The following is a 21,902-nucleotide window of genomic DNA, read 5'->3' as shown; positions in this document are numbered from 1 at the left end:
GAGACACACACACAGAGAGACACACACACAGAGAGACACACACACAGAGAGACACACACACAGAGAGACACACACAGCGAGAGAGAGACACACACAGCGAGAGAGAGACACACACAGCGAGAGAGAGACACACACAGCGAGAGAGAGACACAGACACAGCGAGAGAGAGACACAGACACAGCGAGAGAGAGACACAGACACAGCGAGAGAGAGACACAGACACAGCGAGAGAGAGACACAGACACAGCGAGACACAGACACAGCGAGAGAGAGACACAGACACAGCGAGAGAGAGACACAGACACAGCGAGAGAGAGACACAGACAGAGCCACGCCATCAGCCTCACCATCAGTTTATGCCTCTCAGCGGGTGGCAGGTACATTAGGCTAGATTGTCATATTGGATTGTCGAAAGAAGCAGTTGCAATTTGGAAATAAATGATTGGGCCTGCCTTATGAGAAGCTGGCAGGAGGACGGATGTCACATTGGGCCTACCTTATGAGAAGCTGGCAGGAGGACGGATGTCACATTGGGCCTGCCTTATGAGAAGCTGGCAGGAGGACGGATGTCACATTGGGCCTGCCTTATGAGAAGCTGGCAGGAGGACGGAGGACACATTGGGCCTGCCTTATGAGAAGCTGGCAGGAGGACGGAGGACACATTGGGCCTGCCTTATGAGAAGCTGCCAGGAGGACGGAGGACACATTGGGCCTGCCTTATGAGAAGCTGGCAGGAGGACGGAGGTCACATTGGGCCTGCCTTATGAGAAGCTGGCAGGAGGACTGAGGACACATTGGGCCTGCCTTATGAGAAGCTGGACGGAGGACACATTGGAAGTTCAGCCTTGCTCTGAACGGCATCACATATAATTGAAAGGGTGGAAACCCCAGAATGATCAAAGCCATCAGAAGGGTTGATCTGCAGATGGCAGCATATGACCCCTGGACAAGGTGCTGCCTGGATGGCCTCCACTTTCACTTGTGACCTTTAGGCCTATGTCCTGATGTGCCGGGCTGTGCTGGGATATCATTGTTTATGCTGTGTGTGTTTCTGTGGGTCAGTGTCAATAGTGTGTGTGGTGTGCTTGTCCATCTGTCTCTTCCTCCCTCTGTCTATATGTTGACCTGTCCTGTCTCCCTCTTCCTCCCTCTGTCTATATGTTTACCTGTCCTGTCTCCCTCTTCCTCCCTCTGTCTATATGTTTACCTGTCCTGTCTCCCTCTGTTTCTCTCTTCCTCCCTCTGTCTATATGTTTACCTGTCCTGTCTCCCTCTGTTTCTCTCTTCCTCCCTCTGTCTATATGTTTACCTGTCTTGTCTCCCTCTGTTTCTCTCTTCCTCCCTCTGTCTATATGTTTACCTGTCCTGTCTCCCTCTGTTTCTCTCTTCCTCCCTCTGTCTATATGTTTACCTGTCCTGTCTCCCTCTGTTTCTCTCTTCCTCCCTCTGTCTATATGTTTACCTGTCCTGTCTCCCTCTGTCTATATGTTTACCTGTCCTGTCTCCCTCTGTTTCTCTCTTCCTCCCTCTTGTCTATATGTTTACCTGTCCTGTCTCCCTCTGTTTCTCTCATCCTCCCTCTGTCTATATGTTTACCTGTCATGTCCAGACTCCCTCTGTTTCTCTCTTCCTCCCTCTGTCTATATATTTACATGTCCTGTCTCCCTCTGTTTCTCTCTTCCTCCCTCTGTCTATATATTTACCTGTCCTGTCTCCCTCTGTTTCTCTCTTCCTCCCTCTGTCTATATATTTACCTGTCCTGTCTCCCTCTGTTTCTCTCTTCCTCCCTCTGTCTATATATTTACCTGTCATGTCCTGTCTCCCTCTGTTTCTCTCTTCCTCCCTCTGTCTATATGTTGACCTGTCATGTCCTGTCTCCCTCTGTTTCTCTCTTCCTCCCTCTGTCTATATGTTTACCTGTCCTGTCTCCCTCTGTTTCTCTCTTCCTCCCTCTGTCTATATGTTTACCTGTCTTGTCTCCCTCTGTTTCTCTCTTCCTCCCTCTGTCTATATGTTTACCTGTCCTGTCTCCCTCTGTTTCTCTCTTCCTCCCTCTGTCTATATATTTACCTTTCCTGTCTCCCTCTGTTTCTCTCTTCCTCCCTCTGTCTATATGTTTACCTGTCATGTCCAGACTCCCTCTGTTTCTCTCTTCCTCCCTCTGTCTATATATTTACCTGTCCTGTCTCCCTCTGTTTCTCTCTTCCTCCCTCTGTCTATATGTTTACCTGTCCTGTCTCCCTCTGTTTCTCTCTTCCTCCCTCTGTCTATATGTTTACCTGTCCTGTCTCCCTCTGTCTATATGTTTACCTGTCCTGTCTCCCTCTGTTTCTCTCTTCCTCCCTCTTGTCTATATGTTTACCTGTCCTGTCTCCCTCTGTTTCTCTCATCCTCCCTCTGTCTATATGTTTACCTGTCCTGTCTCCCTCTGTTTCTCTCTTCCTCCCTCTGTCTATATGTTTACCTGTCCTGTCTCCCTCTGTTTCTCTCTTCCTCCCTCTTGTCTATATGTTTACCTGTCCTGTCTCCCTCTGTTTCTCTCTTCCTCCCTCTGTCTATATGTTTACCTGTCATGTCCAGACTCCCTCTGTTTCTCTCTTCCTCCCTCTGTCTATATGTTTACCTGTCATGTCCAGACTCCCTCTGTTTCTCTCTTCCTCCCTCTGTCTATATGTTTACCTGTCCTGTCTCCCTCTGTTTGTCTCTTCCTCCCTCTGTCTATATGTTTACCTGTCCTGTCTCCCTCTGTTTCTCTCATCCTCCCTCTGTCTATATGTTTACCTGTCCTGTCTCCCTCTGTTTGTCTCTTCCTCCCTCTGTCTATATGTTTACCTGTCCTGTCTCCCTCTGTTTCTCTCTTCCTCCCTCTGTCTATATGTTTACCTGTCCTGTCTCCCTCTGTTTCTCTCTTCCTCCCTCTGTCTATATGTTTACCTGTCCTGTCTCCCTCTGTTTCTCTCTTCCTCCCTCTGTCTATATGTTTACATGTCCTGTCTCCCTCTGTTTCTCTCTTCCTCCCTCTGTCTATATGTTTACCTGTCCTGTCTCCCTCTGTTTCTCTCTTCCTCTCTCTGTCTATATGTTTACCTGTCCTGTCTCCCTCGGTTTCTCTCTTCCTCCCTCTGTCTATATATTTACCTGTCCTGTCTCCCTCGGTTTCTCTCTTCCTCCCTCTGTCTATATGTTTACCTGTCCTGTCTCCCTCTGTTTCTCTCTTCCTCCCTCTGTCTATATGTTTACCTGTCCTGTCTCCCTCTGTTTCTCTCTTCCTCCCTCTGTCTATATGTTGACCTGTCCTGTCTCCCTCTGTTTCTCTCTTCCTCCCTCTGTCTATATGTTTACCTGTCCTGTCTCCCTCTGTTTCTCTCTTCCTCCCTCTGTCTATATATTTACCTGTCCTGTCTCCCTCTGTTTCTCTCTTCCTCCCTCTGTCTATATGTTGACCTGTCCTGTCTCCCTCTTCCTCCCTCTGTCTATATATTTACCTGTCCTGTCTCCCTCTGTTTCTCTCTTCCTCCCTCTGTCTATATATTTACATGTCCTGTCTCCCTCTGTTTCTCTCTTCCTCCCTCTGTCTATATATTTACATGTCCTGTCTCCCTCTGTTTCTCTCTTCCTCCCTCTGTCTATATGTTTACCTGTCCTGTCTCCCTCTGTTTCTCTCTTCCTCACTCTGTCTATATATTTACATGTCCTGTCTCCCTCTGTTTCTCTCTTCCTCCCTCTGTCTATATGTTTACCTGTCATGTCCTGTCTCTTAACCCTCTGTTTCTCTCTTCCACAGCCATGCAGAGCTCTGAGCATCTCTAACAGGCAGCACTCTGTGGAACCATGGACTGTTCTGAGTCCCAGTCCCAGTCCCAGGGCGACGGCGAGAAAGCTCTGGTGAGTACAAGCCCCACCCCTCCTCTCTTAGGCAGGGAAATGTCACCTCACAACTCGAAGGAGCATCACGTCCCTTTTGTCTGGACTGAGGTCTATTAGCTCTGGGCTTCTTGTCTTGTAAAGCCCAGTTATAAAGCCTTCGTCTTATTCTGCTGCTCATGGTCCTGGATGTCTTCCTCATTGGTGGCTTTGTCTTATGTAATGTCCTTATCAGTGATGATGACAGGGGTGTGTTCAGTTCAGGGCTCTGTGTCTGAATGATGGCCTACGGTGCTCATGTTCCTAGCCTGCTTTGACAGTCCCACACTGAGTCACGGTTTCAGACACTTGTGCCGGACATTAAAGGTCACTTAGCCTCTCACTATCATGCCTCGTGGGAATGCCAACAGCAGAGAGAGAGGAATATGAAGAGGTGAACGAATGATGAAGATGAAAACCTGGAGAAGATCAAACCTGTCTAGTCCTTTCGCATACACACCATGTCCACATACACGCTACACACCATGTCCACATACACACTACACACCATGTCCACATACACACTACACACCATGTCCACACTACACACCATGTCCACATACACACTACACACCATGTCCACATACACACTACACACCATGTCCACATACACACTACACACCATGTCCACATACACGCTACACACCATGTCCACATACACACTACACACCATGTCCACATACACACTACACACCATGTCCACACTACACACCATGTCCACATACACACTACACACCATGTCCACACTACACACTACACACCATGTCCACATACACACTACACACCATGTCCACACTACACACCATGTCCACACTACACACCATGTCCACATACACACTACACACCATGTCCACATACACACTACACACCATGTCCACATACACACTACACACCATGTCCACATACACACTACACACCATGTCCACATACACACTACACACCATGTCCACATACACACTACACACCATGTCCACACTACACACCATGTCCACACTACACACCATGTCCACACTACACACCATGTCCACACTACACACCATGTCCACATACACACTACACACCATGTCCACATACACACTACACACCATGTCCACATACACACTACACACCATGTCCACATACACACTACACACCATGTCCACGTACACACTACACACCATGTCCACGTACACACTACACACCATGTCCACGTCCACACTACACACCATGTCCACACTACACATCATGTCCACACTACACACCATGTCCACACTACACACCATGTCCACACTACACACCATGTCCACACTACACACCATGTCCACACTACACACTACACACCATGTCCACATACACACTACACACCATGTCCACATACACACTACACACCATGTCCACATACACACTACACACCATGTCCACATACACACCATGTCCACGTACACACTACACACCATGTCCACGTACACACTACACACCATGTCCACGTACACACTACACACCATGTCCACGTACACACTACACACCATGTCCACGTACACACTACACACCATGTCCACGTACATACTACACACCATGTCCACGTACACACCATGTCCACGTACACACTACACACCATGTCCACGTACACACCATGTCCACGTACACACCATGTCCACGTACACACTACACACCATGTCCACGTACACACTACACACCATGTCCACGTACACACTACACACCATGTCCACGTACACACTACACACCATGTCCACGTACACACTACACACCATGTCCACGTACACACTACACACCATGTCCACGTACACACTACACACCATGTCCACGTACACACCATGTCCACGTACACACCATGTCCACGTACACGCTACACACCATGTCCACGTACACACCATGTCCACGTACACACCATGTCCACATACACACTACACACCATGTCCACATACACACTACACACCATGTCCACACTACACACCATGTCCACATACACACTACACACCATGTCCACATACACACTACACACCATGTCCACATACACACTACACACCATGTCCACATACACGCTACACACCATGTCCACATACACACTACACACCATGTCCACATACACACTACACACCATGTCCACACTACACACTACACACCATGTCCACATACACACTACACACCATGTCCACACTACACACCATGTCCACACTACACACCATGTCCACATACACACTACACACCATGTCCACATACACACTACACACCATGTCCACATACACACTACACACCATGTCCACGTACACACTACACACCATGTCCACGTACACACTACACACCATGTCCACGTCCACACTACACACCATGTCCACACTACACATCATGTCCACACTACACACCATGTCCACACTACACACCATGTCCACACTACACACCATGTCCACACTACACACCATGTCCACACTACACACCATGTCCACACTACACACTACACACCATGTCCACATACACACTACACACCATGTCCACATACACACTACACACCATGTCCACATACACACTACACACCATGTCCACATACACACCATGTCCACGTACACACTACACACCATGTCCACGTACACACTACACACCATGTCCACGTACACACTACACACCATGTCCACGTACACACTACACACCATGTCCACGTACACACTACACACCATGTCCACGTACATACTACACACCATGTCCACGTACACACCATGTCCACGTACACACTACACACCATGTCCACGTACACACCATGTCCACGTACACACCATGTCCACGTACACACTACACACCATGTCCACGTACACACTACACACCATGTCCACGTACACACTACACACCATGTCCACGTACACACTACACACCATGTCCACGTACACACTACACACCATGTCCACGTACACACTACACACCATGTCCACGTACACACTACACACCATGTCCACGTACACACCATGTCCACGTACACACCATGTCCACGTACACGCTACACACCATGTCCACGTACACACCATGTCCACGTACACACCATGTCCACATACACACTACACACCATGTCCACATACACACTACACACCATGTCCACACTACACACCATGTCCACATACACACTACACACCATGTCCACATACACACTACACACCATGTCCACATACACACTACACACCATGTCCACATACACGCTACACACCATGTCCACATACACACTACACACCATGTCCACATACACACTACACACCATGTCCACACTACACACTACACACCATGTCCACATACACACTACACACCATGTCCACACTACACACCATGTCCACACTACACACCATGTCCACATACACACTACACACCATGTCCACATACACACTACACACCATGTCCACATACACACTACACACCATGTCCACATACACACTACACACCATGTCCACATACACACTACACACCATGTCCACACTACACACTACACACCATGTCCACACTACACACCATGTCCACACTACACACCATGTCCACACTACACACCATGTCCACACTACACACCATGTCCACACTACACACCATGTCCACACTACACACCATGTCCACATACACACTACACACCATGTCCACATACACACTACACACCATGTCCACATACACACTACACACCATGTCCACATACACACTACACACCATGTCCACATACACACTACACACCATGTCCACGTACACACTACACACCATGTCCACGTCCACACTACACACCATGTCCACACTACACATCATGTCCACACTACACACCATGTCCACACTACACACCATGTCCACACTACACACCATGTCCACACTACACACCATGTCCACACTACACACCATGTCCACACTACACACCATGTCCACACTACACACCATGTCCACATACACACTACACACCATGTCCACATACACACTACACACCATGTCCACATACACACTACACACCATGTCCACATACACACCATGTCCACATACACACCATGTCCACGTACACACTACACACCATGTCCACGTACACACTACACACCATGTCCACGTACACACTACACACCATGTCCACGTACACACTACACACCATGTCCACGTACACACTACACACCATGTCCACGTACATACTACACACCATGTCCACGTACACACCATGTCCACGTACACACTACACACCATGTCCACGTACACACCATGTCCACGTACACACCATGTCCACGTACACACTACACACCATGTCCACGTACACACTACACACCATGTCCACGTACACACTACACACCATGTCCACGTACACACTACACACCATGTCCACGTACACACTACACACCATGTCCACGTACACACTACACACCATGTCCACGTACACACTACACACCATGTCCACGTACACACCATGTCCACGTACACACCATGTCCACGTACACACCATGTCCACGTACACACTACACACCATGTCCATGTCCACGTACACACCATGTCCACGTACACACTACACACCATGTCCATGTCCACGTACACACCATGTCCACGTACACACTACACACCATGTCCACGTACACACTACACACCATGTCCATGTCCACGTACACACTACACACCATGTCCACGTACACACTACACACCATGTCCATGTCCACGTACACACTACACACCATGTCCACGTACACACTACACACCATGTCCACGTACACACTACACACCATGTCCACATACACACTACACACCATGTCCACGTACACACTACACACCATGTCCATGTCCACGTACACACCATGTCCACGTACACACTACACACCATGTCCACGTACACACCATGTCCACGTACACACTACACACCGTGTCCATGTCCACGTACACACCATGTCCACGTACACACTACACACCATGTCCACGTACACACTACACACCATGTCCACGTACACACTACACACCATGTCCACGTACACACCATGTCCACGTACACACCATGTCCACGTACACACTACACACCATGTCCATGTCCACGTACACACCATGTCCACGTACACACTACACACCATGTCCATGTCCACGTACACACCATGTCCACATACACACTACACACCATGTCCACGTACACACTACACACCATGTCCACGTACACACTACACACCATGTCCATGTCCACGTACACACTACACACCATGTCCACGTACACACTACACACCATGTCCACATACACACTACACACCATGTCCACATACACACTACACACCATGTCCACGTACACACTACACACCATGTCCACGTACACACCATGTCCACATACACACTACACACCATGTCCACGTACACACCATGTCCACGTACACACTACACACCATGTCCATGTCCACGTACACACCATGTCCACGTACACACTACACACCATGTCCACGTACACACTACACACCATGTCCACGTACACACTACACACCATGTCCACGTACACACCGTGTCCACACTACACACCATGTCCACATAAACACTACACACCATGTCCATGTCCACGTACACACCATGTCCACGTACACACTACACACCATGTCCACGTACACACTACACACCATGTCCACGTACACACTACACACCATGTCCACGTACACACTACACACCATGTCCACGTACACACCATGTCCACATACACACCGTGTCCACATAAACACTACGCACCGTGTCCACATAAACACTACACACCGTGTCCACATAAACACTACACACCATGTCCACGTACACACTACACACCATGTCCACGTACACACCATGTCCACATACACACTACACACCATGTCCACGTACACACTACACACCATGTCCACGTACACACTACACACCATGTCCACGTACACACTACACACCATGTCCACGTACACACTACACACCATGTCCACGTACACACTACACACCATGTCCACATACACACTACCCACCATATCCACATACACACCATGTCCACATACACACCATGTCCACATACACACTACACACCATGTCCACATACACACTACACACCATGTCCACATACACACTACACACCATGTCCACATACACACTACACACCATGTCCACATACACACTACACACCATGTCCACATACACACTACACACCATGTCCACATACACACCATGTCCACATACACACCATGTCCACATACACACCATGTCCACATACACACTACACACCATGTCCACATACACACTACACACCATGTCCACATACACACTACACACCATGTCCACATACACACTACACACCATGTCCACATACACACTACACACCATGTCCACATACACACTACACACCATGTCCACATACACACTACACACCATGTCCACATACACACTACACACCATGTCCACATACACACTACACACCATGTCCACATACACACTACACACCATGTCCACATACACACTACACACCATGTCCACGTACACACTACACACCATGTCCACGTACACACTACACACCATGTCCACGTACACACTACACACCATGTCCACGTACACACTACACACCATGTCCACGTACACACTACACACCATGTCCACGTACACACTACACACCATGTCCACGTACACACTACACACCATGTCCACGTACACACTACACACCATGTCCACGTACACACTACACACCATGTCCACGTACACACTACACACCATGTCCACGTACACACTACACACCATGTCCACGTACACACTACACACCATGTCCACGTACACACTACACACCATGTCCACGTACACACTACACACCATGTCCACGTACACACTACCCACCATGTCCACGTACACACTACCCACCATGTCCACGTACACACCATGTCCACGTACACACTACACACCATGTCCACGTACACACTACACACCATGTCCACGTACACACTACCCACCATATCCACATACACACCATGTCCACGTACACACTACACACCATGTCCCCCCCTCCTCCTGCTGTGTGTATTGTGTACCTTCACACTCCACAGACACCAACCCCCCCCCCCCTCTTCCTGCTGTGTGTATTGTGTACCTCCACACTCCACAGACACCAACCCCCCCCCCCCCCTCCTCCTGCTGTGTGTATTGTGTACCTCCACACTCCACAGACACCAACCCCCCCCCCCCCCCCCTCCTCCTCCTGCTGTGTGTATTGTGTACCTTCACACTCCAAAGACACCACCCCCCCCCCTCCTCCTGCTGTGTGTATTGTGTACCTCCACACTCCACAGACACCAACCCCCCCCCCCCCCTCCTCCTGCTGTGTGTATTGTGTACCTCCACACTCCACAGACACCACCCCCCCCCTCCTCCTGCTGTGTGTATTGTGTACCTCCACACTCCACATACACCAACCCCCCCCCCCCCTCCTCCTGCTGTGTGTATTGTGTACCTCCACACTCCACAGACACCAACCCCCCCCCCCCCCCCCCCCCTCCTCCTGCTGTGTGTATTGTGTACCTTCACACTCCACAGACACCACCCTCCCCCCCCCCCCTCCTGCTGTGTGTACTGTGCAGCCTGCTACAATAAGTGAGTCATTATTAGTGGATGTTGTTAATGGTTCTGTTTACATAAAAGGTCATTTTCATCGACAGATCAGTGATCTGAATTCATTAGATTATTGCTGACTGTTTGAAATGCAGTGTATTGACCTTTAATTGTGCAACAAGGCTTATCTAGAGAGAACGTTTAAAATATCGAGATATATATCGGGAATCGCCCATACATTTAAAAATATATATTTGTAATGAATTTTAGGCCTTATCGCTCAGCCCTAAGCCTTCTGCTATTGGAGAAGCAGTATCTCAACTTAATCATAATCCTCATTGGCTTTTCTTGCAGCAAGTAACTCCAGATGAGTGCTGTGATGACAGAACAGTCTCTGCTCAGGGGTTTCACACACTGGCATCAGTGGGATTATACAGTAACAGGACAAAGACCCTGTCTGAGCCTCCCGAGTGGCGCAGCGGTCCAAGGCGCTGGAGGCGTCAATACAGATCCGGGTTCCATCCCGGGCTGTGTTGCGACCGGGGGACTCATGAGGCGGCACACAATTGTCCCAGCGTCGTCCGGGATAAGTGAGGGTTTGGCCGGCTGGGATGTCCTCGTCCCATCGCGCTCTAGCAACTCCTTGTGGCGGCCGGGCGCCTGCAAGCTGACTTCGGTCGCCAGCTCTCCCCAATCCGTACGGGAGTTGCAGCGATGGGACAAGACTGTAACTACCGAAATTGGGGAGAAAAAGGTGTAAAAAGTACCCCTCCCCTCCAAAAAGACCCTGTCTTCGTCCCAAATGACACCCTATTCCCGATGGTGCAGTACTTTAGACCAGAACCCTATGGGCCAAAGTAGTGCACTATATAGGGAATAGGGTGCCATTTGGGGCAGATATCCTTTATATTCCTCTCAGCTAATGAGGGAGCAGGTTAGACTTTAAATGTTGGAATATTTCAGTGTGGGAGTTTCTCTGAATGGTCTCCCGAGACTGCGATGCTGACCAAGTGCGTTCCTACGGTCCACAAATGACGAGCTGCTGTTGTGGCATGACTGCACCAGACTCCCCAGCGGGTTTATTGTGGTTGGTGGTTCTTGCTGTTGTTTACTGAAACATGGGGTGATTAGCAGCAAACACAAAGATCAGGGTAGCTGGGATTGTCTCCAACAACAGACTGTCCCAAATGATCTGCACAGTAAGGAACAGTTTATTGAAGGCTTTCAGTGGTCTGGGCTGGAGTCCAGGTTCTGACAGACCACTTCCAGCATCCTCTATTAGGTTGGTTCTCTTAGTCACTTATACTAGACCTGCCTTTGGAACACACACACACACACACACACACACACACACACACACACACACACACACACACACACACACACACACACACACACACACACACACACACACACACACACACACACACACACACACACACACACACACACACACACACACACACACACACACACACACACACACACACACACACACACACACACACACACACACACACACACACACACACACACACACACACACACACACACACACACACACACACACACACACACACACACACACACACACACACACACACACACACACACACACACACACACACACACACACACACACACACACACACACACACACACACACACACACACACACACACACACACACACACACACACACACACACACACACACACACACACACACACACACACACACACACACACACACACACATACATACATACATAATGCAGTAAATTGTGCAGGTTGAGTAATAGAGGTCTTCCCGGGATGGTGAACAGAAGAAACAACAACAATAACAATGAAAGGCCTATATTGATGTCTCTTCCCTGGTTGACAACAGGTCTAATTCTACAGTTATATAGGACACAACACAGCCCTAATTGATTGGTTGACAACAGATCTAATTCTACAGTTATATAGAACACAACGCAGCCCTAATTGATTGGTTGACAACAGATCTAATTCTACAGTTATATAGGACACAACACAGGCCTAGTTGATTGGTTGACAACGGATCTAATTCTACAGTTATATAGGACACAACACAGGCCTAATTGATTGGTTGACAACAGATCTAATTCTACAGTTATATAGGACACAACACAGCCCTAATTGATTGGTTGACAACAGGTCTAATTCTACAGTTATATAGGACACAACACAGCCCTAATTGATTGGTTGACAACAGATCTAATTCTACAGTTATATAGAACACAACACAGCCCTAATTGATTGGTTGACAACAGATCTAATTCTACAGTTATATAGAACACAACACAGCCCTAATTGATTGGTTGACAACAGATCTAATTCTACAGTTATATAGGACACAACACAGCCCTAATTGATTGAATGTCTCTCAGACTAGGGATGCCTCCCAAATGGTGCCCTGTCCCCTATATAGGGTAGTGCACTAGTTTAGACATGCTCTCTCTGGGCCCAGGTCAAAAGTATGTAGGGAATAAGCCTGGTGTGGGCTGTCTCATGCTCTCCTAAAACATTCTCTGTGAACTACAGTCATTCTCCCAGGCTTAGGCCCTTCTTTAGGAGCCGTATATCAATGTCCCCCCCCCCCCCCCCCCCCATATTAGCAGAACATTGAGTTTCCTGTGCGCTTCGTAGCACTAAGATCATTTAAGTCCATTGTAGGCAATGGATGAAAGACCATCTTAGTGACTCCAAGCTTTGGGTGAACAGTTCAGTAGATACCTGTTCCTACACTGCTGAGAGGTAGTCACTGTTAAGATAACACTGCTGAGAGGTAGTCACTGGTAAGATAACACTGCTGAGAGGTAGTCACTGGTAAGATAACACTGCTGAGAGGTAGTCACTGGTAAGATAACACTGCTGAGAGGTAGTCACTGGTAAGATAACACTGCTGAGAGGTAGTCACTGGTAAGATAACACTGCTGAGAGGTAGTCACTGGTAAGGTGTCACTGCTGAGAGGTAGTCACTGGTAAGGTAACACTGCTGAGAGGTAGTCACTGGTAAGGTGTCACTGGTAAGGTAACACTGCTGAGAGGTAGTCACTGGTAAGGTAACACTGCTGAGAGGTAGTCACTGGTAAGATAACACTGCTGAGAGGTAGTCACTGGTAAGGTAACACTGCTGAGAGGTAGTCACTGGTAAGGTAACACTGCTGAGAGGTAGTCACTGGTAAGGGAAGGTACTCACACCAGGCATCCCACAATAACCACTGGTCTGTTTAAGAAGCTGACAGGTTTAGTTTTGTTCCTGTATTTCACGGGAATTTTCACAAGTTCACTTAACTGAGGTCCTGAGGTTCTGGGCGTGTGCTTGTACGCCTTTGTGTGTCAGTACGAGTGATGTGAGGCCTTCTGGTTTGTTTAGGTCTTAACCCTTTACTGGTCGGACAATAGCGTAAATGCCAGTATCCCGTTTCCATGGACCTAGTGCATCAGACAGTCTGGATGTGTCCCATTTAGGGTGCCATTTGGGACGCAGATTCCCTGTCAGTCCATCAACTGTAATTATGATGAAGTTGGTGCTGTGCTGGTCTGCTCTGCTCGACTAATGGTATCTGGACTCATCTCAGTTGAGCTGGTGGAGTCCTCTAGACTAATGGTATCTGGACTCATCTCAGTTGGGCTGATAGTCCTCTAGACTAATGGTATCTGGACTCATCTCAGTTGGGCTGGTGGAGTCCTCTAGACTAATAGTATCTGGACTCATCTCAGTTGAGCTGGTGGAGTCCTCTAGACTAATGGTATCTGGACTCATCTCAGTTGGGCTGGTGGAGTCCTCTAGACTAATAGTATCTGAACTCATCTCAGTTGGGCTGGTGGAGTCCTCTAGACTAATGGAATCTGGACTCATCTCAGTTGGGCTGATAGTCCTCTAGACTAATGGTATCTGGACTCATCTCAGTTGGGCTGGTGGAGTCCTCTAGACTAATGGTATCTGGACTCATCTCAGTTGGGCTGATAGTCCTCTAGACTAATGGAATCTGGACTCATCTCAGTTGGGCTGATAGTCCTCTAGACTAATAGTATCTGGACTCATCTCAGTTGGGCTGATAGTCCTCTAGACTAATGGAATCTGGACTCATCTCAGTTGGGCTGGTGGAGTCCTCTAGACTAATGGTATCTGGACTCATCTCAGTTGGGCTGATAGTCCTCTAGACTAATAGTATCTGGACTCATCTCAGTTGGGCTGATAGTCCTCTAGACTAATGGTATCTGGACTCATGTCAGTTGCGCTGATAGTCCTCTAGACTAATGGTATCTGGACTCCTCTCAGTTGGGCTGGTGGAGTCCTCTAGACTAATGGTATCTGGACTCATCTCAGTTGGGCTGGTGGAGTCCTCTAGACTAATGGTATCTGGACTCATCTCAGTTGGGCTGATAGTCCTCTAGACTAATGGTATCTGGACTCATCTCAGTTGAGCTGGTGGAGTCCTCTAGACTAATGGAATCTGGACTCATCTCAGTTGGGCTGATAGTCCTCTAGACTAATAGTATCTGGACTCATCTCAGTTGAGCTGGTGGAGTCCTCTAGACTAATGGAATCTGGACTCATCTCAGTTGGGCTGGTGGAGTCCTCTAGACTAATGGTATCTGGACTCATCTCAGTTGGGCTGATAGTCCTCTAGACTAATAGTATCTGGACTCATCTCAGTTGGGCTGATAGTCCTCTAGACTAATGGTATCTGGACTCATGTCAGTTGGGCTGATAGTCCTCTAGACTAATGGTATCTGGACTCATCTCAGTTGGGCTGGTGGAGTCCTCTAGACTAATGGAATCTGGACTCATCTCAGTTGGGCTGGTGGAGTCCTCTGGACTAATGGAATCTGGACTCATCTCAGTTGGCCTGATAGTCCTCTAGACTAATAGTATCTGGACTCATCTCAGTTGGGCTGGTGGAGTCCTCTAGACTAATGGTATCTGGACTCATCTCAGTTGGGCTGGTGGAGTCCTCTAGACTAATAGTATCTGGACTCATCTCAGTTGGGCTGGTGGAGTCCTCTAGACTAATAGAATCTGGACTCATCTCAGTTGGGCTGATAGTCCTCTAGACTAATGGTATCTGGACTCATCTCAGTTGGGCTGGTGGAGTCCTCTAGACTAATGGTATCTGGACTCATCTCAGTTGGGCTGATAGTCCTCTAGACTAATGGAATCTGGACTCATCTCAGTTGGGCTGGTGGAGTCCTCTAGACTAATTGTATCTGGACTTATCTCAGTTGGGCTGGTGGAGTCCTATAGACTAATGGAATCTGGGCTCATGTCAGAGACTTTCAAAAGAGAGATGTCACAGAGCGACAGCCGAGGAACCTGCGAGCATCGATAATCAGTGATAGATGAGAAGGGGTTGCAAGAAGCTTCAGAAGATGCCTGGCGGTGCAAACAACCATTTATTTCAGCAAATGTTTTATGATCTGTCGGTTCTCAGTGCTACCGTTCCATTGGCATTAATCTGGAGCTGGGATTGTGCGCTCAGACCAGGCCGGTAAAATGTTACGTTCCTAGGAAACTACAAGTGCTGTAAATTATTTCCTTTGTTGTATATGCTACTTCTTCCTTAACAGGATAGTTCACCCATGTTACAAAGTGTTTATCTGGCCATTGTCTCCAAATGCTAACTTTTTAGCATTTGTGGCACAAAACCCAAAGCAAGTCAATTTTTCCAGTATTTGAATGTTTTATTTGAGGTGAACTATCCCTTTATACATGGTAATTTGAAGTCAGGTTCAGCGGAGTTCTCAGCACAGATGTGTTCTTTAACCTAATTAAAGTGGTTAGTATTATACTGTAAATGAGCCTCTGATCACACGTTGTGGTGAATATGAAATGTTTGTTTGTCTAGAGTTTAGTAGAGGCAGATCTCTGTTCTTCTGTTGTCTCCTCCCTCAGCAGAGTGTGAGAAACCGGCTAGGTTTTGTGGCGGTGCAAATCACTTACTTTCTGCTTAGGCCTAACCCCTCTGCCTGTGTCCCTCTTCACAGGAATCACAACCCTTCTCAACAGGCTAGATTTATACTGTACCAGTATTTTTTTATTTAACTAGGCAAGTCAGTTAAGAAAAAAAATATTATTTACAATGACGGCCTACCCCGGCCAAACCCTAACCCAGACGAAGCTGGACCAATTGTGCACCGCCCTATGGGACTCCCAATCACGGCCGGTTGTGATACTGCCTGGAATTGAACCAGGGTCTGTAGTGACGCCTCTAGCACTGAGACACAGAGCCTTCGACCGCTGCACCACTCAGGAACCCTGACAGTATCTTTGTGCAGGTGGTGAATGAGATTGCATCGCATGCAGTTTTTCTTCACAGTGTTACCTCACTGATCTATATTTTTAGGGGTTGGTTGTGGAAATTTAGCTCGCTAGTGTTTTTGCCACCAAATAAATGTTTTGGAATTTATGCAAATGTTTCTGTCTAGCACCAGTCATTATGCTAGAATTTGCCTTATTGATGTAAAATGACATCTCTGGTACTTTTGAGACTGACTGGGTTCCAACCTGGGTCTCCTGTGCACCACAACATTGTGTTAGCCCACTGAGCTGAAGCCACTAGACTACTGAAGGATGCTGGGAGGTCTTCAAGTTGAGACAGTTATGGTCATTGGAACGGCTTTTAAAGCAGATCACTTTTGGAGCGTTTATGGCCAGACCCAATCTCTGGATGGCGGGTTTCTAAACCGCTCTCAAAACAACCATGTTTTGCTATGTTTGTCCTTGGACGATACTTGCAGCCCGGTCTCAAAGGTACAATTACCTTTCCTGAAATACACCTTGTGGAAGCAAACAGCTATATTACCTAGCATTACTTAGCTGGTGTGGAAGGTCAGCAATAAGCCACTGAAGGAGTGCAAACATCTATTGAAGTGGCTGTCATCCCAACCACTTGTCGGACCCCTCGCTCTCTCACACCTTCTGTTCCTCTCTAGGCACAACCCACGCCAGATACAGGAAGTCATGCAGGCTTGTTGTTTCTATGGATGTATCACAAATGGCACCCTATTCCCTATATAGTGCACTACTTTTGACCAGGGCCCTATGGGATGCAGCCTGTGTCATCATGCCAGCTAGTGTTCAGACTGGCCCTACGTAGAAAAGTTGGAAAACAAAATGTGTCTAATAATAGCTCAGTTTTCTCCCCATGTGATCACAATTAGATTATGTGGAATGTAGATGTTTTTTTGTCTTATGACGCCCCCTGAAAAAATAAGATGCCTCATTCTGTACCATTGGAGTTTAACCCTGACTTTAAAACAGGGCCTTCAGTGTAACCTTGACTTTAAAACAGGGCCTTCAGTGTAACCCTGACTTCAAAACAGGGCTTTCGGTGTAACCCTGACTTCAAAACAGGGCCTTCGGTGTAACCCTGACTTCAAAACAGGGCTTTCGGTGTAACCCTGACTTCAAAACAGGGCCTTCGGTGTAACCCTGACTTCAAAACAGGGCTTTCAGTGTAACCCTGACTTCAAAACAGGGCCTTCAGTGTAACCCTGACTTCAAAACAGGGCTTTCGGTGTAACCCTGACTTCAAAACAGGGCTTTCAGTGTAACCCTGACTTCAGAACAGGGCTTTCAGTGTGGTCTTAAGCCCCTGACACCAGGCCACGTTAGGCCCTATGTCTATGCTCCTACTATATGTCTCTTTTCTCCTTGAAATTCCGACCCCCTTTAAAGAATAATAAAATAAAACAGGGCCTTCACCATCCAAGTTCAGCATTCACCATGGGTGAATCTCTTCACCGTACCTCTACCTGCTGCACCCGCTCCTCCAGAGGCTCCTCTAGACCAGACCAAATTAATAGCCTTTCCTTTAACCCAGTTGGCATTCTTCCAAGTTCACTTATTTTTTGGCTTTTTTAGTTGCCCCATTGATCACTTCATTGCTGGCAAATGAAAATGTATCAGGAGAAGAGGAGAGCCACACTGTCTTTGTGAAACCACTTAAGACATCGTCCCATCTTAACTTGTTTTCTCTGCTGGGTCTTTGACTCAAGCTGTCAGACTAAATGGGGACTAGAGAATGGCCTGTGGTTTGAGGGGAAAGGTTCTAGCTAAGTAGGTTAATGGAAAGAAGCAACCGAGAAAACGGAAGCATTAATGAGGCTGAAGCGAGGCTGAACACCTAGTCGGGCCGGAATAACATGGTGATGGTCTGAGTCGGTTGTTGTGTCTCCATTGGTCGCTCGCAGGGGTGTTGCTTTGGCTATTTGATGGCTGGGGAAATCAGGTGGCTTGCTGGCAGTTATTGGTGCAGAAAGGCTTGGAATGAACAGAGAGACACGGTGTCTGAGACAGTGTTGTTTTGATTTTGTGTGTGTGCAGCAAAACAACCGACAAAAGGGATACATTAGAGAGAATCAGAGTTACTGCGGGAAAACCAAAGGAGCTATTGAGAAAAAGAGAGCTAGCATACACAGGAAGATAAAAGGAGAGAATATACAAGGGGGAGAGAGGGAGGGGTTGTGTGTGTGCAAGAGAGAGCAAATGCTCACCAGGGTAGAGAGGGAGAGGGAGGGACTCGTGCTCTCCAGCACGCTGTCTCTCGTTCCCTCTCCCTCCTCCTCTCCAGTGTGTGTGTGAGAGAGCTCAGTTGTTGGTCGTACCAGGGCTAGTCCTGTCACGCAGCAGCAGCAGCCACGTCACCGCCAGGCAGCCGTCACAAGGTATGCATTTCCTCTCCTCTCTCAGAGCAAAACTAACACTGCCTTTCTGTCAAAGAAACACAAGACAGAACGGTGGGTGGAGGAGGTGGAAGCTTAGCGGAAGCTTTGTGTTGTCTTGGATTGATAAGTCAGTGGGTGTGTTCCTCTGCTTTCTTTGTTTGCAGTTTGTATGCCACATCCCGAGAATTGTAGTTCCACTAGTAATGTAATTATTATTTTGCTACTGAACATGGGGAGTTGAGTTGTTCCACTGTATCTGCTTGTTTGTTGATGACTGTGTGGACACTGACTGCCTTCAGATCACAAACTTGGAAGAGTGCTCAGCTAGCCTAGGCATGCTAGTTTGTGTACCCTGCTAGCATCTGAAGCTGACAGAGATACTGTCCTGTCATCTGGATAGCACAGCTATGCGCTAACACTGTTATCAGTGTTATCTTGTAGCAACGTTAGCATCACTCTGTTCAGTCCATTTCCTTTGTATGCTGTTGGGGAAATGCTGAATGGGGACGGCTGGGCTGAGAACTGATTGCCAAGAAGTTGTGGATTAATCATAGACTGAGCTTCTCTGTGGCTTGTTTACTAGCGAGGGTCATGGAAGCAAGGTAGAAACAGAGAGAGTATTATACCTTACAGAACTATCTATAAGACGAGATACTCCCAGGTACAAAGAATGTGGACCCATGCTTGTCGAACATCTTATTCCAAAGTCATGGGCGTTAATATATCTCTCTAGTCACCCCCAAAACCAATTCTTCCTTTGGACGCCTCTCCTTCCAGTTCTCTGCTGCCAATGACTGGAACGAACTACAAAAATCTCTGAAACTGGAAACACCTATCTCCCTCACTAGCTTTAAGCACCAGCTGTCAGAGCAGCTCATAGATTACTGCACCTGTACATAACCCATCTACAATTTAGCCCAAACAACTACCTCTTTACCTACTGTATTTATTTATTAATTTATTTTGCTCCTTTGCACCCCATTATTTCTGTCTCTACTTTGCACTTTCTTCCAATGCAAACCAACCATTCCAGTGTTTTTTAGTTTTTATTTTACTTGCTGTGTTGTACTCACTTCGCCTCCATGGCCTTTTTATATTTTATTTATTTATACATATATCTGTTTGCCTTCACCTCCCTTATCTCACCTCACTTGCTCACATTGTATATAGACTTATTTTTTTTCACTGTATTATTGACTATATGTTTGTTTTTACTCCATGTGTAACTATGTGTTGTTGTATGTGTCGAACTGCTTTGCTTTATCTTGGCCAGGTCGCAATTGTAAATGAGAACGTGTTCTCAATTTGCCTACCTGGTTAAATAAAGGTTAAATAAAAAAAAAATAAAAAAAAAATATGGAGTTGTTCCCCCCTTTGCTGCTACAACAGCCTCCACTCTTCTGGGAAGCCTTTCCACTAGATGTTGGAATATTGCTGCAAGGACTTGCTTCCGTTCAGCCAAGAGCATTAGTGAGTTCTGGCGCTGATGTTGAGCGATTAGGTCTGGTTCGCAGTCGGCGGTCCAATTCATCCCAAAAGCTGTTCGATGGGGTTGAGTTCAGGGCTCTGTGCAGGCCAGTCAAATTCATTCACACGATCTCGACAAACCATTTCTGTATGGACCTCGCTTTGTGTACGGGGGCATTGTCATGCTGAAGTAGGAAAGGCCATCCTCAAACTGTTGCCACACAGAATCGTCTAGAATGTCATTGTATGCTGTAGTGTTAAGATGTCCCTTCACTGGTACTAAGGGGCCTAGCCGGAACCATGAGAAACAGCCCCATACCATTATTCCTCCTCCACCAAACT

The 21,902-nt window shown here is 47.5% G+C and overlaps 1 protein-coding gene across 2 annotated transcripts in view; it reads left to right on the top strand.

Annotated features, from left to right (window-relative positions):
• LOC129846757 (putative uncharacterized protein DDB_G0271982) overlaps positions 1-21,902 on the top strand; it is a 90,228-nt gene that overhangs the window by 34,509 nt on the left and 33,817 nt on the right. For both annotated transcript variants that reach the window (XM_055914620.1, XM_055914619.1), the window contains one exon: positions 3,785-3,885. In XM_055914620.1, the coding sequence (XP_055770595.1) occupies positions 3,832-3,885 (54 nt within the window). In that variant the 5' untranslated portion in view covers positions 3,785-3,831. The remainder of the gene's footprint in view (positions 1-3,784; positions 3,886-21,902) is intronic.

This window comes from Salvelinus fontinalis, unplaced genomic scaffold (genome assembly GCF_029448725.1).
Source record: "Salvelinus fontinalis isolate EN_2023a unplaced genomic scaffold, ASM2944872v1 scaffold_0622, whole genome shotgun sequence".
Taxonomy (NCBI): Eukaryota; Metazoa; Chordata; class Actinopteri; order Salmoniformes; family Salmonidae; genus Salvelinus; species Salvelinus fontinalis.
Note: the sequence above shows the minus strand (reverse complement) of the source record. Positions and strands in the feature narration are given on the sequence as shown.